At 39.2% G+C, this 23,594-nt stretch overlaps 1 protein-coding gene across 6 annotated transcripts; it reads right to left on the minus strand.

Annotated features, from left to right (window-relative positions):
• Positions 1-22,490, minus strand: csde1 (cold shock domain containing E1, RNA-binding). 6 transcript variants are annotated; one of them, XM_058389216.1, is made up of 21 exons: positions 22,353-22,490; positions 15,277-15,957; positions 12,238-12,426; positions 11,366-11,555; positions 10,949-11,058; positions 10,424-10,510; positions 9,862-9,959; positions 9,669-9,750; positions 9,347-9,475; positions 9,106-9,231; positions 8,785-9,000; positions 8,557-8,697; positions 7,913-8,083; positions 6,049-6,156; positions 5,516-5,691; positions 5,265-5,377; positions 5,060-5,179; positions 4,564-4,742; positions 4,290-4,453; positions 3,528-3,660; positions 1-1,394 (listed from the first exon to the last, which is right to left on the minus strand). In XM_058389216.1, the coding sequence occupies exons 3-21, from the start codon at positions 12,412-12,414 to the stop codon at positions 1,347-1,349; spliced, it is 2,568 nt and encodes an 855-aa protein (XP_058245199.1). In that variant the 5' UTR covers positions 12,415-12,426; positions 15,277-15,957; positions 22,353-22,490; the 3' UTR covers positions 1-1,346. The 6 variants fall into 6 exon arrangements, with proteins under 6 accessions (XP_058245199.1, XP_058245198.1, XP_058245196.1 ...); XM_058389215.1 differs by having other exon boundaries at positions 9,669-9,765; XM_058389213.1 differs by having other exon boundaries at positions 10,892-11,058.
• Positions 22,491-23,594: the final 1,104 nt, after the last annotated feature.

Genomic DNA, 23,594 nt, shown 5'->3' on the forward strand with positions numbered 1-23,594 from the left:
TTGTTTTCATAAAACATTTATTTCAATTGTTTCATTCAAGACCATTAACAAAAGTATAGAGGAGAACCGGTGACTCTGCAGTAACCCACTGATCTCCAGGAAAAAAAAAAAAAAAAAAAAGTCTTAACAGTAATATTTTGATTTTCAGTAAGGAGCACAGCAAATAGTCTCTACATTAAATCCTGATCTTATAGTTTTTGAATTGAACCTTTTGTATTGTTTCCCCTTTTTATCTCACAGGTTATGTAGACTTAAGGTTTTTTTTGTTTTTTTTTAAATTTTGTATTTTTTTTTAAACCTCCCACTAACTAAATAGCACACATTACATATAGTATACTTTATCCACAGGTCTTAGGGATGCAGATTAGTATTAAACCTACTTGGAAAAAGCCACCCTAAGATTTTTTTTTGGCAATTGTCCAGGAATAGAGTATACCTCTATTGTGTGGTTGGGTTTGTTTTGTTGTTTTATTTAGAGTCTTTAGGCACCTTAATCTTACTTTTATTTTACTTGTTAGAAGCATATTAAATTGAAATGTTTAAAAATAAAAAGCAAAAAAAAAAAAAAAAAAAAAAAAAAAAAGCAAAAAAGGTGTGTGCAATGGGGGGAAAAAAAGAAAACAATATAAAAGGATTGCAAAATATGAGAAGCTATTAGGAATTCTGCACCTGAAAGCAAAAGATAACAGGGCAGGAAGGAAGGAGGGTGCAAATGCAAGCACAGCTATTAAAACAAAAACATACAGAACTTGAACAAAAACTCAATTAGGGGAAAAAAAGAGGATCATTCAGACAAATGATAATGAGCAATCTAAAGCACAGTGATATTTCATAGCAGAGTGGTTGTAGAAGATGCACTGAACACAGCAGGAGAAGAAAGGGGAAAAGTACATGAGCGAGTGTAAAGCACTTGATTTGAAAGATGCTGAACCAGGTGGGTGGGGTGCAGAATTCCAGACAATATCATCTTGGATTGAAATGGAAACATGTTAAGCCATCATTAGGTGGCAGAACCACCGAATCCCATTTTCCTCCAACACTGCAACACACTCCACAAACATAACCTTAAAAAATACTTGAGATATCCCACACAATGCACACATACACGCACACAGCCAAAAGAATCGTTGTTGATGACAAATGCGCAAAAACCACACCAATAAGGTCTGAGGAGATTATTTTTTTTGGAAGGGATTTTGGAACAGGATGAGGGGGTGTTGTGTGTGGCTTTATGTGTCTTATTGATGTTTATAACAGTGCAAATCCCTTCCCTGTCCTTTAGTCTTGATTGCTTCTTTTCTCTGAGGTGTTGTCAATGTGGAGAGGGAGGAGCAGCAAATAGTAGCTCAGTCAATCACACCGGCCTGGCGAGGTTTCCTCTCCACATTAAAGCCCTAGAGGAATGAAGCACGCGGAAAATTAGTTCACTGAAAAACACATTCCGAAAAACAACCACCCATTGATGATAAAGACACTACTACTAAAATGTTTTAATGCAAGTTATATATTGAAGTGTAAAAAAAAAAAATCCATATAAATGATTATTAATCCTTATACTCAATATACACTTTAATAGACTTTTTTAAAGAAAAAAAATAAAAAATAAAAGGGAACACTTAAAATCGGACCTTAATGAATAAAATATTTAAGCTGAAAAACTTTACTTATATACATTGTGTAATTTGTTGAAGAAACTGCCTGTAATGCACCAGGAGGAACCTAGGGCACACTGCACCAGTATAAAGGCTGATGATGGCTCTGAGGATTTCATCCTGGTACCCAACAGCAGTAAGGGTGTCCCCTAGTGGTCCTGCGGCAGGATCCCACACCCTCACTGCCGCAGCAGAGGTTCAAATCCCGGGCAGGGAACTAACCCAGGCAGAGTTAACTCTCAGTGCCTGTCCCAAGCACAGATAAAACGGCAGGTGGTGTGTTGCATCACGAAGATCATCCGGTGTAAAACCGGAACCGAATCAAATATGTGGATGATCCATTGTGGTGTCCCCGAACAGGGAACAGCTGAAAGGCCAGGGTACCACTGGCTAGCATATGGAGATCTAATTCTCCCCAGATCATCACTGTCCCACCAAAATGGTCATGCTGGATGATGTTGCAGGGAGCATACTGTTCCCCACGGCATCTTCCATTACATAGGTCACTTGTTTAGTGTGAACCTGCATGAAACTGTGGAAAAAAAGGGGGTGCCAATGGCAGACCTGCTAATTCTGGTGTTCTCCGACAAATGACAATCGAGCTGAGTGATGCTGGGCTATGAGCACAGTCATTTACGGCATTTGGTAGATGCCCTTATCCCGAGCGACGTACAAAAAAAGTGCTTGGAAGTCTCAATGGTTCACTTGGACACAGAATTAAATTACCATCAGCACATCATGAGGAGACAGCCTTAGGATAACATAAGGATCCCTAACTATGTTAGGAAGAATATTTAATTTTTTTTAAATACATGAAAAATAGGGGAAAAAATTAGCACTAATTAAAGTGTTTCAGGAAGAGGTAGGTCAGTGCAAGGAGTGGTGATAGCCAAAAATGGACCGGCTCCCTCTTACCCCAAAGCTTTGTAGGCAATCAAGTGTTTTGAATTACCTGCAGCAACCAGAAGCCAGTGGAGAGAGCGAGTGTTGTGTGAGAACTTAGAAACGGACTCCATACGGGTGTCATAAGGGCCTGACATTTTCTAATGAATCTAAGTGCCTGTCAGTTTGGTCAGGACTGTGCACACCTGTAGCCTGCTCGAGGTAATTTTGCAGGGCTCTGACAATGCTTCTCCTGTTCCTCCTCGCACAAAAGGAGCAGCTGAAGTCCTGGTGTCCTGCTGCTAAAGTGTTGCACTGCCCATTTCTGCTCCTGTAACGCCCTTCTCCTGTAATCTCCCAGCAGTTTCAAAAGCATGGAGGAAATACCAGGAGATAAACAAAACCTCCTTGCAATGGCATGTATAGATGTGCCATCCTGGAGGAGCTATACCACCTATACACCCAGACTGGGTTGTAGCTACGTATGCTACAAGTGGAGACAAGGACCCTAACCAAAAACAAAACTAGGGACAAATCAGTCAGAAAGGATAAGGAGAGAGCAATTGTCTGTGGCCATGAACTACAAAGCCGGTCACGTTTTAGGGCTTGTCTTTAGGCTGTTGCCTCTCTAAAAGTGCAGCGGTCACTTTTATTTGTACCAAAGCAGGTGAAACTGATGCACAAATCACTTATCCTTCCTAACTAGACGTTATACTACAATGATTAAGTGTTCCCTTAAAAAAAATAAATAAATTAAAAAAAAAAAAAATTGCACAACGTGAGCCAATTTAAAATCACAATGTAAAAATCACTGTATTCTGCTAAGTTAGTGGTGTCATATTTTGAGCCTTTCATGCCATTTGCCTTTAGCTGTGATACGGCATACACTTCTGTATAGTAAATAAATTCTATAAATTAAAAAAGAAAATGCCTGAAATAAGTTTATCCACTTCTATATAGGAGAACAGAAAATAAGGGTTAGTGTGCATTAACCTTTGAATTATCAGGGCCCCGGGGTTGTCGAATGATCACCAGACGCGGGGCGCTGGCATCATCCAGGGTAATGCTCTTCAGGCGGTTCACCAGCCGGTCGGGCCGAGGGGTAGCCACTGCTTTAGGACCCTCACTATGATACACACACATATTTGTGAGCTGTCTTGAGAGTAGAAAAGATGGCTATAATGAGAATAAAAGCTATAACAAAGAAGCAACACTGGGATAATATGGTTCTGCCACTGATTTAAAGAGATTTGCAAACTGGAGTCAAAGGAAATCTTGACTTACTGGTCATTGACCTCAATGCCTGAAAACCTTAAGGTTTCCATGTTATTCAATATTTCAGCAATTTGAAATGGTCACCAATGGAGGCAATATCAGCTTTTTCCAAATACATCAAAACTAAGCCACACCGGTTTAAATCAGTATGGAGACCAAAACATTTTTATTTTTCCCTTGCTTTGATGCAGGTGGTAAAAAAAATAGAAAAAGAAAATATATTGAGTACTGATTTGATATCAGCCATAATAAATAGGTTAGAATTGTTTAATCATAAATGTCCATTAAATGGAAGTGAGGTACCAATAGAAAAATGACCACATTCTACTGCTTTTACCATGTGCACAGAATTGATGTAAACAAGAAGCAGAAACTGCATTGAAGCATTCACATGTAATAAAAAGGTCATGACTCTCAGAGCCACCACAGAATTCACATCATTTATCTATAACCATCCAATAATGATGATTAAAAACTGACCTGACTCTGCGGACATTGCAGGCACTGCACTTCCCCGTGCGCTGGTTCAGGATAACAGAGAACTCCACTTCATCTCCAGTCTGGAGCTCCAAGCCATCCTGCACCTCCTTCATGTGGAAGAACAGCTTCTTACTCTCGCCTACCTCATATGTGATGAAACCAAACTAAAAGACATCAAACCAGATAGTTAGACATCAGGTCTGACATGGCAGCTAATAGGATGAATATTTAAGCCACTGGGATAATTAACATTGTGAAGATGTATACACGTTACCTGGTCTTTAACACATTCCACCAGAGCTCTACGCTGTGGAACGACGTTACATGCCATCTTTTGTCCTGTCTGAGGCACGGTACACAGCTGAAACTTCACCATCTCCCCTTTCTGCAGGCAATCTCGTTTACTGGTCATGCTAACGATTCCAAACGGGTAATTCTGACCTTTGCTGGAGCCTAGCAGGATCAGAGCAGATCACATACAAGCCCATTAACAGAAAAGAATCATGATTGTGGTTTTTAATCAACTTCCTAATACATGAAAGCCTCAAACTTCTTTCCCTCTGACTTTTGAACAAATTCAATGCTACAAATGTGTTATTTACAAGCCAAAGTATATATTCAAGATGTGTTACATGAAAATACTGACTAAAATTTAACAAGCCACTGTGACAGGAATCCAGCACATTGCCACCCAGGTTTTTATGCTGATAAGAATCCTTACTGTATGATTTTAAACTGGGAGGTATCTGAATAAAAGCCTGTTTCCTTACCTTCTTCTGTTACTTCAATAAGTCCTTGGTATTCAGTCTGAGAGGGATCCACACTGCGCAGTGGCCGGATCACCTTTCCCGAGAACACGGTACTGCCAATATCCTCACCAAGCCCGTTCACTTAACACACACAAGACATTAGAGCTCAAGATACCGTCATATTTGAGTTAATTTTATTACACCATGATAAATAAATGATTCATACCATGTGGGACTTTGGTGACCTTCTCAGCACTGACTTTGTTCCCTTTGCCCTTAGAAAGAGTGTATTCCACCGTATCTCCCAGGTCCAGGTTGTCCATGCTACCACACATCTCACTACATGACAAACACACCGAGTGTGAAAAACAAATATGAACAAGCCTCTGACAACTGATTGAGAAACTAAGTAAAAGTACTTCAAATACTAGTAGAAGGAATTCTATGCATTAGCCCCCTGGTTGGGACCTGCAGTACCTGAAGTGAAAGAAAATCTCCTGGTCATGATTGGCAGTTTCAATAAAGCCAAAGTTGTCCTTGAGTGTTGCAATGTAGCCCAGGAGCCTCTTGGTGTTAGTGGTGCGGTTTAATATCTTGATGGAGACAGCGCTCTGCTGGCCTGTACGCTTTACTTCGCTGATTACAAACTCCACCTAAAGAATATTAGACATAACTCATGAGCTCATTCATGAAGACATTTTGAAATTAGGTTTCTTCGAACAAGACATACCTTACCACTGCATATAGACATTAAGGGGGTTCAACACTAGCAGTTTAGTCCAACACAAATTGGTAACAAGGGTTTAACAGTGACTCCCAGTGTTCAAACTCAGTAAACCTTCTTTCCCCCCTTTTACAATTTAACTCTACAAATCTGAAGTTGGCTTTTTCAAAATTCAGCTCAAAGTTTCAACAATCAAGGTTTACAAATCATGGAGTGCACACATGCACTGAACAGTAATTAAATAAACCAGGTTTAGGTCTAAAATACATCAAGAAACAGGATGTACCTTGTCTCCAAGCTGAGGGAGAATGCCACCCTCTAGGTCTTTGATATGATAGGGTATGGTCAGCTTCACTCCGCAGTCTTCGTACACAATCACACCTTCCTCACCTTCCTACACACACAAAGATCACAGATCTAAATCATTTCAGACAGAAATGTCCTGCATGCTGGAAGAAATTCAGTTCAGAACGTTGAACAAGAGAGTCTATTTTCAGATGCAGTTTTCAAACACAAATGATGATTTCAAACACATTTACAAATTATACACTACAGAGATGGTGAACATCAAGTCTTAGCAATGTTCCCACTCTTAGTAACCAAGTAAGCACTAATTAGCCTATTTAATAGGGGTGTATTGAAGGCAGGGCTCAACTGACAAATCACAGCGGTAAAAAGTAGGCTTGTAAAATAAAACAAATGCCACCTAGTACATGAGGAGTGAAAGGCATTTAATCAGCACTTAAAATCAAGCCCACACCATCTCCCACTCAAGTTAACTTGAATCAGCAGAGGCTAGGGGGAGGATTTAAAAATAATAATCACAGCATCTCTCCTAAGCATGCAGGCTTTACTTAGCCAACTAGCGGTCACCAATACAACTACATAGATGGAGTGGCATCAAGTCAGTCAAAGGTGCACATAAAAATATTTTACAATGCCCAAAAGCATCAGGTCATATTTTTTTTTTTTTTTTTTTTAAAGACATAGTTGGGGTGAACATTTTGCTTATTAGGGTGCCATATTCACTTTTGTAACATTTTATTGGACAGCTTTTGTTTTAATTGAATGCTGCCAAGAGTATGAAAATACACCCCTGACATTACTATACATTTATAATGCTGTTTTAACGAACGCACATATTTAGGCAACACACGCTGCATCCAAACGAGACACCTCTGTATCATATCTAATTTGATACACCCCTAATGTTTAGTGCTAATTAGGTTTTGATATACACACATACTCGACGCATAATGGAAATGCAAAAGACTAATGCAACTTGAGTAAAATAATTCTAGGTCTTTAAATGAGCAAAATATATTCAAAAGACATATGGTCATTAGTAGTGTGTAGATGGTAGCAGTTGTATGAAAGGTGAGACCATGGCATGGAGTCAGTGGTATGTTAGTCAGTTCTGCCTCATTAGTTGGATGACAATTTGGAAGCATGCCAATGTTCGATTATAAAAACAAAAACACTCAAGGCAACTAACCTTCTCAACTTTAGCCTTGAAAAATAGAAAGAATGAGTAGATTGAGTCACTTTCAAGAAGCCATTATCTTGATATCAAAAAGTAAATATTACACTGTAAATGTCGTTCACCACAAAGGGCAAATGCTGCCACTTTAGTCTGCCTCAACCCAATAATCCAAAGACATCACCGGGGAAAAAACCATTTGCTACAACGTGTGATGGAAATGTTCAATGCTCTGCACATTACTGCAGCATGTTTTAGTAAAAAAAAAATACACTAGTAGAGAGTCTAAATAAAGTGGGAAAGGAAATGTCTGCATGTTATCTAAAGCTGGTTGCATGCAGAAAAAAAGAAACCTACCTTCTCTTTTTTCTAATGAAGAGCAGGATTGAAAAAGGAGAATGGAAAATGGGGGGAAAAAAAAGATTAGAAAGGGGATAAACATACAACTAAAATAAAAGGCTAAAAAAAAAAAAAAAGTCCCTATAATCGCCTGAAAGAAAATTTGAATGAAAGTTAAAAAGCATGAATAAAAAAAAAATATATATATCTCCACACAGGTCTTGAGCCAAAGCAGAAGAAAAAAGTTAAGGAAGAAAAAGAAAAAAGGAAGTTCAGAGAAGAACTTGTGTAATAAAACATATGGACAAATAGTCAAGGAGAAATCTCCCACCTTCTCTTTACCCTTGTTGGGGCTGGCATTAGTCTTGCCATTGGAGGCAGCTGTGGCCTCCTTCTCAACAACACCTAGGAAGCGCTGTTCAGACTGTGTGTGGAAAGACACAGTGCCCTTGGGCAGCTTCTTGATCCGCACTGCATGGTTCCTCTGGGCTGACAGCATGTCCTAATGAAAGAGTCACCATCATCTTAACACATGCAGAGTTCAGAGCAGGACAAATTCAATTATTTGACACAGGAAATGAATTAAACAACTGTCAGGCATAAACGTTTAGAACATATTTCAGAATTTTATTATTGCTGTCAAATACTAATAAACAGCACTGAACGTTTACACAAGTCACCAGTGAAAAAAAAATAAAAAATAAGGTTGCCAGCAAGCATTCCTACTACTGGTTGCCATATGAGTGAGTGACGCAACTAGCAATCTACTTTTGACTCATTTTTATTGCTGCGAAATTAAACATTCTACAAGGAAAGTCACTTGTGTGGTTTAGGTGCTTCTCATATCCACATAAACCTATATTCTACTTCCCTGCTTTATTTCAGTGTTGCAAATGCAGCAGAAAATTGCTATTGATCCAATATTCATTCATATAGGTTGTGTGCGCATGTATGTACAAATAAAAGAATACTTACAGGGACAACAGTAAACTCCACTTCGTCTGAAATGTGCAGTGGGCTCTCCTCCAAAACTTCACTAAAGTGGAAGAACATTCGGGCATCGCGATCCACACACTTAATGAAGCCAAACCCATCACGCATTGCAGCGATCACACCCTACAGAAAGTCGATGTTTGAAAAAAATAATGATCATTTCTGAATGAAACGGTGCTTTTAGAATATTTTTAAACTTTAGTTTCTCACCATTTCACGAGACTCCTTAGTAAAATGGAAGGTGTCAGGCAGTATATCAATGTTTGTAGCGCGCTCAAGCTTGTCTCGGCGGTCTGTGGAAATGTTGAACTGGACATGGTCTCCTTCCAGAAGGGTCACTTTGGACTTGGTGTCCTTCTCCCCAAACAGAAGCTCCTTTTGGCTGAAATTAATCCTTGCACAAATTCGTCCAGGTAACGGGTCGTTCTGTAACAAAGCAAAGTGGCTGTCAAAGTTACCTAATAAAAGGGCAGGATATCTGCTGCCACCTCAAATATTGACTGAAAAATATGAGAGATTGCATATATATACCTGATTCTTGGTGGGAACTTTAGGGATAACCTTTGTGACCGTGCCCTCAAACTGTTCAATACTGATATCTTCAAATATAACCGTGCCTGGGGGGAGCAGACGAACATCCGTAGCAACCTCTTTCCCCTAAAAGGAGATGAAGAAATCGGAGCAATACTCAGAGCAAGGTTCTTCAGATGTTCCAAATGGTCTGGTCCTAGAGGCAGAAAACTATTTAAGTGACATTTCTGACTAAACATACATTTCGGTCCTTGATGGAAAACTCCACATCATCTCCAGCCTGCAGTGCCTCCAGGTCACCCTTGAACTCACTGTAGTGAAAGAAAATCTCTTTCACCACGTCCGCTCGCTCAATAAATCCAAATGCATCCTAGAGGGGAGAAAATAGCTTTAAATGAGACTAAACATCAAATAAACAGACTCTACAAACAGGTTTAAGATGTTTCAATGTTTAAATTCAAAAGTATTTTTTAATGCTGACTACACAGAAGCTTGTTTCTGTCCAGAGAGTAGAGTTATCTTTATATTAGATGCATGAGCATGCACAAAGCTTTTACACTTACCTTAGTGGCACACACCACACCCTGGCACCTCATTGGCTTCTTCTTGACCAACATGATGTTATGGGCACTGACGGCTCCAGTGCTGCAAGATAAAACACTTCATTCCCGAGAGGTCAGGAACCAAAGAACACCATCAGCTCCTCCGAGACCCAAATACACTGTTATTTTACCGTAAGGTAAAGAGAGGACTTACTGCTTGTTAGTCTCCATGTAGAAGCTGACTTTATCTCCTGTTTCCAGTTGTTGGTTGCCCTCCACATCATCAGGGGTGTAAGTGAGATAGAACACCTCCTGCCAATGAATGTAAAATATCCCCTCATGAATAGAGAATTATTATTCATAGACAATCAGTATGCTATAAATTTATATGCTACACCGAGTGAAAAAGTAAGATTTGCCCAATGGCTTTCACATCAACATTCAGGACTTAAATTATTTGTTTTTCTTTGTCTAATATTGTCTAGGCAATCACTGGCACCCCCTTCAATTTATGCTATATTTTATCTAGCACCGAGTTTAAGAATCACAGTAGTTAAAACTAGGCATGCATTAATGGCTCATCAACCAGAGTTTTCTCTGAATATTTTCTCGCTATAATTTATCATGCTTTGATCGTCTGACAAAGTAACAAAAAGTAATATAGTTAACACTGTCAATAGAGATGATGGGTGCTAAGACATGATAAACCTAGAAAGGCTTCTAAAAAGATTCACAGTTTACATCAAGCTGTGGAGAAAAATAACTGCACGTCATACCCCGTTTCTCTCATAGCACACACTGCCAGTGGGAACCTGGCCAGGAGCAGACCTTCCATCCAGGTGGTTAGGGATGGCAGAAACAACCTGAACACCCCCAGCCCCACACACATTTAGAGAAGGGATTTGTGAAACATATCCAACCAATAACACAATCTTTACCATGCCATTTATTTGAATAATTAAATAAAAAGTGCAAGTGGATACATATATATTACTGACAAGATTTTAATTAACTCAGAACACACATACACCACATAAAAACGCCAGACATTCAGGCCCATTGTGAACCCACATCATGACAAATCGATGACATTAACTTTAATTTTCCAGTGGAATATATGTTTTAAGTAGGCTATTACATTAGGATCTTGTTTGTTGCACAAGTGAGTTTAAAATGAGCCAGAAAAAAAAAAAAAGACACACTGATGAGACATGGACAAAAAAAGAGAAAATGTGTTCCTTAACTGGATGTATATAACCATGCAGCATAGTAAAGGAAGAGGCGTGCAAGTCTGGTCCCACCTGCCCAGAGATTCGTTCTTCGGGCAGGACTTCAGCCTTGATCTTTACCAGCTTCACAGCAATTGGTTTGCCTGTGCGTTTGTCAGATGACACCTCAAACTCCACATCATCTGAAAGACATGACATGATGGCAAAAACGCTTATACCAATATGAGGTAAAGGCCATGTATTGTGATCTTTCCCTCATCTGTTTTTACCTAATCTCAAAAAAACAGCCACATACACATTTTTTCCAGTACACTTTCAAGCAACATTGAAATCATGCCACTGCTTACCAAATAACATGGGTTGTTTAAAAGCAATATTTGTTATACTCCTAGTTGACTGAGCTCTTGAGCTGTACAATTATTTAATAATTTAAAAAATAAAAGTAGAACAATTTGCGCTTTTGCTGCTGTAGGATATCATCTCTTTTACCTCCAATCTTGAGCTCCTGCAGGTTGCCATTGTACTGGGAGCAGTGAAAGAACAGGCGAGCCTGTCTCTCTGAGCACTGGATAAAACCATAGGAGCTAAGCAGCTTCTCCACCACACCAGTCTCGCGGAGGCCTACTCCAGTGCCATTAGCAAAGCCATTGCTATGCAGTAAGCTTGGGTCGAAACTCATCTATGAGAGAAGAAAAAGTAATGTGTTTAAAATCCATAATGTTTAAAATAAAAGTAACACTGTAAACTCACAGGACTTCTTATAAACACAAGTGAAAAATGATGCAGGAATGAGATGAAGTCTCACCACCCCAATGCATGTTTGGCATGTGAATTAGGTGTGTGTCCAAATGCCCAAGTAGATCAAATGTTAAATGCAAATCCTGCTGTTACTTAAATGTAGGAAGCATACGCACTGAGGGGGTACATAATCAGGGCATCACAGACAAAAATGTTTCAGTGTTGTCCATCTTTACAAAAGGATCATTCAGTAGATGATTCTGGAGTAGGCTACCACCAATGCCGATTAAAAACAAACAAACAAACAACAACCACAACACACACCACTACAAACCAGCCAATACAAGCTCTCTCAATAACATGACATTCATAATGTATCAAAGCAATAACTGATGAAACCATTAATTAACTTAGTAGGATTTTTTACTACTTTAATACGGTCAACGCAAAAAGTACACGAGTGAATATTAGTGTTCAAACCAAACAAATTCAGCACACAGGTTGAACAGTAGCCAATACTACCGGTTAATGCTCAAATCGCAATCAATCTCAGAACATGCAGTTAGCAAGAAACAAGTTTCAGAACAGTTTGTGTGGGGCAAAACTCCAACATGCCCACTTACAGATCTCTGGTACAACGGAGTCCGCATTTTCTTTTTGCCCCCTGCCGCACGTGGAGTGTGGCAAGAGACTGAGGCAGAGCGGGGGATTGGTTGGCTGAAGGTGGAGGGGAGAGAAGCAGCGACAGTAGGCGCAGCTGATTCAGGGTATACTCTCTCCATCTTTATTGGAGCACTCATGGTTGAAGGGCACTAACACAGGGGTCGAAAGGTATCAAGTAATAAGTCCACTACCAATTACAACCAAAAAAAAATTAAACAAAGACCTCCTGATAGCAAAACATTACAATATCTTTTACTAAGAACCTGCTACAATGTGATTTTAAGCACCTCTCAGAGGGAAATCGGCACTTGGCAGGGATACATCTAGAACCTGTTAAACCCATGCCAAACAAAGGGGTGGTCTGAAGCATCATTGATGATCACTTTGCCAATGCAGGGGGAAAATAAATGTTTGAATGCCTTCAAAGATGGCAAAACTAGTTCCATATCACAAGATGTTAAATTGATTCACCTGAAGAGCACAAACCTGAATGTGGGTGAATGTAATTGCCAGAATCAATTTGCAAACTATTATACATGCAGTGCTTTAAGTCTAAGGGCTGAAAAAAGAATAAAAAAAAAAAAAGGAAAAAATAAAACCATAAAAGCAATTCTGCAATCGGTCCAAGTACAGTTCTCATACTAGCTCTCATGTTCCAGATATGATCAGTGTAATTAAGAACAATGCATTAGTTAGATGAGGAGGCCAGATGAGGTGCTAATACTTGACATTGCAATGGTAAATGGTTGATCACAAAACTGCACAGATTGACCAGCCTCGACCATTGGGTCAAACCATCAAAGCGGCAAAGCTCGCAAAGTATCCAACTTGAAGTAAAACTTCCTGCAAGATTCAGTTGTGAGGTACTGCACTACATAGTGAGCATTTGCTGTGGTATGTTTTGTAGGTTGCCGTAGACTGCACTTTGGGCAATAAAGTCCGTCCTGGAGAAACCCTTCTTGTTGGAAAAGAACATTATATGTGCATGTATTCAATTTTCTTAAAAATCGATAAACTATTTTACCCATCATCAAGGCCTTGAAAATACATTAGGTTTGTTAGTAGTCAGGGAAGAGGAAAAAAAAGTGGCTGGGAACACATTACTACTCAACATTTAGTCTGCTCTATTATTAACTCTGATCCAGAACCTCAATTTTATATTTGCGAACAATTTTGCTGCTTTCTGTTGATAATATTAAGTATAAAACAATGGCAAAATGACAATACAAGCATAGGATAGGAACACCACCACTCTCAGGGTCTTTTACAAACATTTGTTAATCTTTATAACTAATTTTTAAATGCTTGCTCATTTCACGAAGGGTGACATCTCTGGGTTTGTAATTTAAGTAATAGCATGTGGATAGGACATATTGCCATTTCTATTCATAGCATTATTTTTTAATAGAGTTTCCTTCATATAGGTCTATTTAAAACATTTTTTTTGTCTAACCATGATGTTTCGCCTCTGTTTCAGCATCATACAGCTACATTAAACTAATCTGCCCATGATTTATTACATTGCACACAATGTTAAAGGCCTTTGTTGGCATCATAATTATTAACAAGTTATTGCCTTGCTTATCAGGGCTGAATTTCAATACATCAGCCCTTCGTAGGCAAAGCAGAGCATGGAGGCATGTCAAGTTCTCAGGTGCGAGAGAAGAACTGAATGAGCCAGTTTGGAAGCATCACGATCTGGCATGCATCATTTTATCTTGAAGAAATTATTCAATCACAAGAAACAAAAATCATTATAATCTTAATGTTAATGTTAATGAGTAACCTGCTTTCTTGCCCACCTGACTACTAGACAAAAAACAAAAACAAAAACCACCAACCATGTAAGAAAGACAATGTCCCTGGCCTTGCCTGCCACCTCTCGGACCATCTGTGAGCCGAAGCTAGTCTCTGAGCCTGGAGGCTGGGTGATGGGGTTATGAGAAGGTTACAGTGGACAGAGTGGAGAAACGTGAAAAGTAGGGCGTGGATGGAAAGACGAGCTGAAGAGGAAGGGAGGGAGGGAAGACGGCTGGGTAGGAAGGAGAGTGGGGTGAAAGGCAGACGGGCGGCACTTACGGATCTGCCATATGGAGACAGGCTGAGGCCGACAGTAGAGGTGCTGCTCAGCTCAGCACTAACAAATGCAGCAGGAGGCGACGCAGGCAAGGTAAACTCTACAAAGCCTTTCCAGGGACTGCCCATTATTCTCCCATACAACCCTGGTCAAATTTACCACACCTGAATTAGCCTTGACTTCTACATGACATTGTGGCCTTCAATTAATTTGTCTTTGCAGATTTTGTTTTTTCAGCAAATATGAAAAGGAAGGTGTGGTAGTGTGACTTGGAAAAAAAAAAGGAGGAAAAAGAACAAGTAACAAAAACTAGGTCACTGGGAAATATTTAAGGATTGGGGCAAAGATGGGCAAGAAGAGAAGTGGATCTGAGACTGGACTAAATTCTTGTTTAGTGTTAAATGAAACCAGTTTAATCCCTTGTTTGTAATCTGATAGGTTTGGCAGAAAACTGGAATGCTATGAAACAAAAGGACATCAACAGTACCTGGTGTAAACTAATCTAGATTGTATTCCATGTTAAATCCAATCTAAAAGCAAAACACATTCAAGCTTCTATAGTACCTTTAACTTGCATGTGTTAACTCCTGGGTTAATGGTCACTGGCTTCAATAATGATCAAATCCAGGAGCAATGAATCAACTTGGTATTAAATTTTAATGCCCATATATTCACTTAAAAAAAAAAGGTGATCACTGGTCAGTAATCCTGAAACACTTAAGTACTGACTCTTGATTGTCTAGTACACCACTGCAGAATATAAAAGTTGATATAAAAAGAACAATGAAAAAAATGTTATTCATTCACAAGGCACTCTCCTGATCACTGTCCTCAAGTAATGTGTCCCAGTAAACTACTTTTTAAGTTATTGTTTGTCCAAAAGTGAACAAATACAGGCATAAAAGATAAGAGAGGTACTCACCTTGCTTAGATGGCTTGATACGGTGTTTTGTAGTCACACTTAACACTGAGCCAAAGACTTAAGCTTTGTTCTTAAGCACACACACACACACTTCTGTTTTCCTCAGATGCCTGGAGCACGTTCAGATAAAAACAAAAACAAAAAAAAACAAAAACAAAAAAAGCTTCCAAAGATAATTATTAAAAAGGGACAAAAGAAATAAAGAAACAAGGCAAATGCAGGTGTGAGAACACTGGTTGGGACAAGATGAACAGCACGAAATAACAGAAAGAGAAAGAAAGTTAAACTAGCAGACAGCAGCCCACTCCGCACCCCAATGGAGTGGAAGTGCGGGGAGGATAAGGAGGGCTTGGAGCAGCGTTGGGACGTGTGCTTTGTCGAAGCTGTTGAGTAGGCACAAACTTCTTGTCTCAGATCACAAATCGTCTTTGCCGTTAACGTTGATGGTCGGTTGCGTCAGGCGTAGCTGTGTTTTTTTTTTTTTTGTTATTTCTTTGGTTGCTTAGTTTGGTCTGTGTGTCTGAAGTTCGGTCTAGGCTTTTCTTCAAAACAGGTGCGTCATTGGGTCATTTTCAGGCGTGTTCTTCGTTTTGTTTTTCCTTGATATGTTTCTTCCCGATTGATCTGAACTTGAAGTAGGAGTTTCAGATGGTACAAAAGTCAGTTCTTTTTCACTTCATACTGTGTAGAAAGAAAAAGAGAGACAAAGATTAAACACTGCCCTTATACTGCCAGGGAGAGCCATTTCCCCCCCAAAGATTAAACCCTCATAAGCCAAGGAGCAGTTATAATGCAAGAGTGGTAGAAAAATTAAAATAAAGGGCAAATCAATTTTGTAACACAGAATTTTTCTTTTTCTTGAAAAATGTGGCTTTTAAAAACACAACACTAAATACATCAACACCACTAGTTAAACCAAGATTAAATTGATGACCCTTCGATATCCATGTGCTTTTGCTGCAATGCTGGATTGGAACACTGTGCAAATAAAACTAACGTGCTGCTCAAGAAAATAACTTAATTTCAGCAATAGCAAGAAACAACCAAAGCATCGCCACTGCTTCTTTACTGCTTCTTCACTACACTCACGAAAGCGAAAGTCACATCTACCAATGTATCCCATTGGGTCATGAATACACTGGTCAAGCTACTCAAATAAAGTTAACAAATGAATATGATACACAAATGCCCTGACTGGATTTTCAGCTGGGTCAGTTTTATTTGTGGTAGGTCGATCCAGTGCTTTAGCCAAAGAAAGCAAAGATCTATATACTCTTTTCGCTGCATCATGGTACCCATCATTAAATGTAATGCACTTTAAGTGGCAAGATTTCATTGAGGTGGATCTCAGCTCTCATGTTTAACTAAAACTTCAATATTTTTTGCTTGTAGGGCTAAAATACAGCTCTCTCAGCTGCCACTGTACACATGGGGAAGAGGCAGCTGACTGAACTGCACCCAGTCCAGGGCATCAACAAGTCTTGGCACATACCTCGAGATACTCGGGTATTTATGGAACACCAGTGCAATCTCAAGCTTGCTTAATTCAAATGGACAACTGCTGTTGGCTTCTTGGACAACAGTTTCACGGGCTGTTGAGTTGTTCCTGCTCTTTATTGGCACATTGTCCAGGAGGAAGATTTAACTCTCAATTATAAATGAAGCTTTAATTATACTGACAGTCCAAGTCAAACCATCTGATTTCTACATGCAAAAAGCAGCTACACGTATGTTAGAGGTCACACAACCACCACAGATGATTGAGGATGCAAAATGGTTTAGTTTGCTGCATGATAAAAGGGAAGCCTAAAAATAGTTCAAATAAAAATCAAATATTCATTTTTAATGCAATTCAATTGAAGTGTAAATTCGGCATTCAGACAAGCATTGGTTAAAACATAATTCCTTGCCCAATTTCCTTCCATATAACAGATGAGCCTAGATATATATACGATTTGGGCTCACATTACTCACACTTGCTGAACTTTAAGTGATTTGGACTGTTTTTTTGCCTTCTGCAAGTGCACTTAATCAGAGAGAATAAGTGATCCAAGCAGTAAAAAGATAAGTTAATCAAGGTTAAATTTCCTATTATATACACCAACTTTAAATGTTGGCCATAAGCAAGTTAGCTTATTTTACTGATCTGTGTTTATATAAACACTTACCTATTGTACAGAAGTACATTCGAGATTTAAGCAACTAATGCATCCATGGCAATCGATCTAAAGCAAATACTATAAGTAGTACAAGTAAGAGTAGAGACTAGTAACTTTATGGTGTGCAGTCACGTTGATGTGCTGAACATGGAGGCAGAAGACACCTTCCTGACCTCCCTTTCACAAATTCAATGTTAAGAAGGTGGTTTGTTTGTCCAGTCTGTGGTCAGAAATAGCAAGATACAACTTGTAGTCAAGCACGGTATTAGCTCCATCACTGCTGAAAGAGACTTCCTCACAGCTATTCAGTTTTCATAGAAGGCAAGTCACACAGCTACAGGGCGGATAAAGTAAAGGTCAGTTTATGCTGCATCTGAACTGCCTTTGAGTAGCATTGAAAATGATTGTTTTTAAACAGTATCAGGACACCAGATGCCCATCAAATCCAATTAGATAAGCAAGAAACTAAAGTCTGATGTGCTTTGTTGGTGCCATCACAAGAACGTCGCCGTTTTTACTGTTCCCTCGTCTAAGAAAGACTAGACAGGAAATGCTTCTTTGGAAGCATAATTCAAAGCTTTTGACTTTTACTTGGAGCTCAACTAAAGCATGTACAAGCATGCTTGTCTCAAGCTTATCACATATTACAATTTAAACTTGAATATATATTCTTTAAAAAAAGGGGAGACCAATTCCATATAAACATCTCCACTGTGCTGCCATGACAGAAACATAGCATTAACTGAACACGTTTTGACAAGAAACAGTGCATGTGTCATGCATGTGATTAAGGTTTGTGAGGTGGAGGCGGCCCAAAATTCCCCAAAAATAAAAAAAATTTTTTTATAAAATTATACATTTTTTATTAATAACAAATATATTTAAAAATAAAACACCTGTCAGTATCCACACCCATTCACTCACTCATCACCTCCAAACTGGAAAAACCGTGAAGGTCTTTTCTAAACTGATCTTTAAAATAGTGTCACTTACGGCAATGTTCCTCACGTATTCACGGTTCACTAAAAAAATAAACCAATACAAAAATAATTACGTTTAATTTTAGATGGCACTGACTGGATACCTGGATCAATATCAGCAACAAACATAGATATGGATCGTATAACGGGAAATATTTTCAATCTGATAAATAGCAAAGAACCGTCTGTAGTGCGACATGTGAAAGCAGGTAAGGAAGCTCAGACAAAAACAGCAGTCACATGCTCAAGCAAACGTGTGGGAGATGTTATCAAAGCTGTTTAGAAAAACACCTTCACCTTACAGGAAATATCCATATTTTTTTTTTTTGTGTACAATTTTTTAAAATGTTTCATTTATTATTTGCAATGCAATTTTATGTTTAAGGATTTAAAAAAAAAAAAAAAAAAATATGACAAAACTACCAAATATGAAGCTCATACTTCCAGCCTTGGAAAAGAAAGTGATTGTGCCATTTCTAGCTCTAATCACATCTTAATCCAGACGCATGTATTACAATCTAAAGGAGAGAGTGGACCATCATTGGGGCTTGAGGACTGGTTGGGAAAATGCTGCCCTATAGGCTAAAAACCTCTGTAACCGTATCTGTAGCCCTGCCTCAAAGCATGACGCAATAGAGATTGGTCCTTTATTCTGTTTAAGATGTTCACAACCTTTCAACACTCAGGACCACAAAAGCAGCTGAGCACCAATTTCCCTTTGTTCAGGTTAATGTTAAACCCAGTGTTGATATAAAACAGCCATGTTTGGCTTTTTACTTGGGGTGGGCAACATGCCAAAAAACATCACGCCATTTGTACAATACGCAATACGTTTCTTAGCTATGAGGAGTGGTACCTGATGTGGTCTTCTGCTGTAGTAGCCCATCAGCCTCAAGGTATAATGTTTTGTACATGCTGAAATGTTTTTCTGCTCACCATGGTTGTAAAGAGTGATTCTCATAATAGTTACTATATCCTTCCTGGCAGCTCGAAGCAATCTGGTCATCTTCCTCCATCCTCTTTTATAAACAAGGCGTTTCCACCCACAGAACTAATCTCTCATATGCGGAAAATAAAACCCACTAGAAACTCATCCTGTGATACTCTTATTGCTGATCATATGCGAGAGGTTTATCACTGTAAAAACAATTATTGCTGACATTCCATTGATAAATTAATCCAACCTGAATATGACTGCTGTCTTACTGACATCTTTAGCATGAGGTAGCCTAGTACAGTGGTTCAATCTTATTTGCGGAGCTAGACTAGTACAAGATCACAGATAAGGCTTGGACCAATCAGGGCTTGCTTTTCCCTGCTGTTTGTTTCCCCTCGCACAAATCAGACACCACTCAGTGTGTCAGTCACTGAGTGTTGCAATGAGCTTGTTGTGAAGTAACGCCATGTTTTGCAAATGGGTCAGGTTCTATCTTAGGGAGCAGTGGGACGTTGATCATAACGAGCACATCCAGCAGGGTAAGCTTTAAAGCACTTTCCTTCAGAGAGCCAAACTCTGTGCCTTTGGTTTAGAATAGATGGATCACTAATTTAAAAAAAAAAGTGGGATTAAGATACACTAGCAAGTAATACAAAAAATACATTTGGTATATTTACAGAGCACAATTCCCAGGAAATGAGTTTCTAATGTGTTATTAGAACTGTACAGCATGTGCTCTTAAGCTGAGTCCAAAAGCAGTGCATTCCAGCAGTGGCTCACTATATACACCAGTGCTACATTCAGCCTGACCTTCCTTCTAGTGCCACTAAAACAGTTTTAGACACCACTAGCTCTTTCTATGAGACCTGTGTAATCACTTCTATGGTTGTGACACACAAACATTTATCAAAGACCAGACATTCTCTCTGATGAACCTGTCACAGATAAAAAGCTCACCGGCATGTACAAAGAAAACCTAACAAAGGATATTATTCCAAAGCAACAGAGATGAAGCAAGCAAACAAGCCAAAGGTATGTCAATTCTTTGGAGAATCTACTATATAGTGGCACAAATGGCCATCCATATGCCTGCAATAATGCAGCTTCATTTATTAAACTAAAGAAATTTTAGGACTATTAGTCACTAAACAGCTTCATACATTATACTGACAAATTTTGGGACATTGGTCTTTACATGCACATGTATTTAAGACGGAGTTGGCCTGCCCTTTGCAGCTAGAACAGCTTCTGGGAATGCTTTCCACAAGGTGTCGGAGTGTTTTTATGGGAATATTTCACCATTCCTCTAGAAGCGCATTTGTGAGGTCAAGCACTGATGTCGGACGAGAAGGTCCGGCTTGCAGTCTCTGCTCTAAGTCATCCAAAAGCTGTTCTAAATTTCCACGAGTACAGAAAGAAAATTCAAGTCTCTTCAAATTGCAGCGAGTTAGTTTGGGCCCCATATGCAACGACCAATCACAGGCTTGATACAGCGTCATACCGAGTCCATTTGCTTCATGTTTATGTCACACTTTTGTTTGCGGAAGCCAGCCGAACGCAACAGTTACAGGAGGTGTGCTGAGGCTTTAACACTAAATACCTGGAATGGATATGTTCATGCTGCAGAATTGCAATTTTGTCATGCATGGAAAACTTTCCGCTTCCTGCACAGCTTTGCAAACATGTTAGGAATGTGAGTTTGGGGAGATGGGGATTAATCTTTCACTGGTTTCAATTTCTGCCAATTTGAGGTCATCACTCAGCTCATACAATTCAACATAATGTCTGACCTGCCTACGATACAGCACATCAGGATGCTCAGTAATGCCTTAGACAGACAGATGTGCTCTCATTCAAGAGACTCTCAAACTGGGATTCAGCCTGCCTTTTTGATTCACAAACTGGGATTCAGCCTGCCTTTTTGATTCACAAACTGGGATTCAGCCTGCCTTTTTGATTCACAAACTGGGAGTCTGTCAAATCTCAGCACGTGCACTACCGTGTGTCAAGTCTTCTTTGTCCTTTCATGTTTATTAGGATCATCTCATTTCACATTGCTTCTAAGCCAATGACCTCGACATTGACCATTTCTTGTCGACAAAAAATAATCCCAAAGCTTTATTTCCACATTTATCTGCTAATAATTTGCTCATTTTCTTTGACAGACCAAAAGAAAGGGTATAAAGGTACAATAGAAGCAGTTTGTGTGAGAATGTAAAACAAAAACAAATTGTTACTCGTATATTCTATCAAATATTCCTATAAACTTATTAAATTGCGTTTATTATGCGGAAACGCTGTTCTTTTCAACATAACCATCTACATACGCAATTGGCTAACTGGCTAGCCGTGTACTCGCGCACACAGGACGCTTCACTGCGCGAGCTCTACACAATGCAGCGGAGCTGTTGCGTGTCCAAAAACACATGACACGTGTGTGTGCCTCGTGTGGTTTAAAAAAAACATTATTTATTTATTTTCCGCCCCCAGTTTCGAAGAAAATGTTAAGACGACGAAACAAAGAAACGACTAAACGTTACTACCGGCTAATGCGTTCGAGCGCGCAGTTATCTATGTTAGCTAACTTGGCTAGCTATTGATAACTGGCTAAATAAAACGCCTTTGCTTAGCATAAGCAAGCGAGCCACGTTGGTACAACAAATCGGTTGGGTCATCAAAGCCGCGTTGTTAATTAAGACTAAAACAAACCCATTAGTAAATCTGAAAACTAGGGATGTCCCTGATAACAAAAGCTAAAGGTTATCGCGCCCGTTGTTTATTAAAGTATCGAGCTAAAACGCCACAGAGCTACAGCGAATCATATGGTGAAGAGCGCTGCCCCCACCCCAGGCCTTCCCTCTCGGCTGAAATCAGTATATATACTCGAAACATAGCAGCGCACCATCCTTAACTGACACCCATTCAGTGTATTGCCTTTTCCTTTCATGTTTCTTTGAGGAAATTTTGTCATTAAACCGACAATATATGGGAAAAACTCACCCCAACAGCTTTCAGCACTGTCACCAGCGCCGCCATAAGCAGCACGGCACATTACGTAGTGAGGAAGAGTGGCAAGTATCGCGATATTTCACCATCGCGCGTGAGGTTTAATGAGATTCTGCTGGACTGACGGCAGGCTGCTCAGACAATCCAAGTATACTGGACATACAAAAAAAGGGAGAATACACAAGAATATGTAGAGAGTGAAATGGACACCTAAAATAAACCGGACAGTAAAGTTCTCAGTTATACTATATTATATGTATACGCTGCGCCATAGGCCACTGTGATGTGTTATGAACCTCACCATCGGTTTACCCCCTTTTTCTGATCATTATATAAGCACCATTAAGACGTGTACAAACAAAATAAGCTGTACAAACTGTGTATTTACTTAGTATATTTAAGTCATTGTGATATAGAACGCCTTTTATTATTTTATTTTTGTTTATTTTTACTTATTTGTTGGTTTTTCTATACACTGATCAGGCATAACATTATGACCACCTGCCTAATATTGTGTTGGTCCTCCTTTTTGCTGCCAAAACAGCCCTGTCCCATCATGCACTGTGTATTCTGACACCTTTCTATCAAAACCAGCATTAACTTCTTCAGCTATTTCAGCAACAGTAGCTCGTCTGTTGGGTCAGATCACATGGGCCAGCCTTCACTCCCCATGTGCATCAGTGAGCCTTGGCCTCCCATGACCTTGTCACCGGTTCACCACTGTTCCTTCCTTGCACCAATTTTGAGAGATACTGACCACTGCAGACCGAGAACACCCCAAAAGGGCTGCTTTTGGAGATGCTCTGATCCAGTCATCTAGCCATCACAATTTGGCTCCGTAGTCAAACTCACTCAAATCCTTACGCTTGCCCATTTTTCCTGCTTCTAACACATCAACTTTGAAGACAAAATTGCTTGCTGCCTAATATATCCCACCCACTAACAGGTGCCATGATGAGGAGATAATCAGTGTTATTCACGTCACCTCTCAGTGATCATAATGTTATGCCTGATCAGTGTATGCATATATGGTTAATATTTATTTTTTTATATATATTTTTCTGTGTATACCCTTCACACTTTTATGTGTTATGTATTTGTTGTTCAACCATTAATAGTAATAATAATAATATTATTATTATTATTAATAATAATAAAAACTCTCACTGTCAGTTTTTCAATGCAGTGTCTGTATCTTAAGAAATAAAAAAAAGTACATGGAAGTACATATTTTCA

The sequence above is a fragment of the Hemibagrus wyckioides genome, linkage group LG05 (genome assembly GCF_019097595.1).
Source record: "Hemibagrus wyckioides isolate EC202008001 linkage group LG05, SWU_Hwy_1.0, whole genome shotgun sequence".
In the NCBI taxonomy this organism is placed as follows: Eukaryota; Metazoa; Chordata; class Actinopteri; order Siluriformes; family Bagridae; genus Hemibagrus; species Hemibagrus wyckioides.

What these genes read in the sequence shown, in the direction of transcription:
- csde1 (XM_058389212.1), bottom strand. Translation starts at nt 12,414, where the DNA reads ATGAGTGCTCCAATAAAGATGGAGAGAGTATACCCTGAATCAGCTGCG. An exon ending in GCAGGAGCTCAAGATTGGAG is followed by an intron (nt 11,059 to 11,365) that starts GTAAAAGAGATG and finishes CATGTCTTTCAG; the next exon opens with ATGATGTGGAGTTTGAGGTG. An exon ending in TGCAATGTCCGCAGAGTCAG is followed by an intron (nt 3,661 to 4,289) that starts GTCAGTTTTTAA and finishes TGTGTATCATAG; the next exon opens with TGAGGGTCCTAAAGCAGTGG.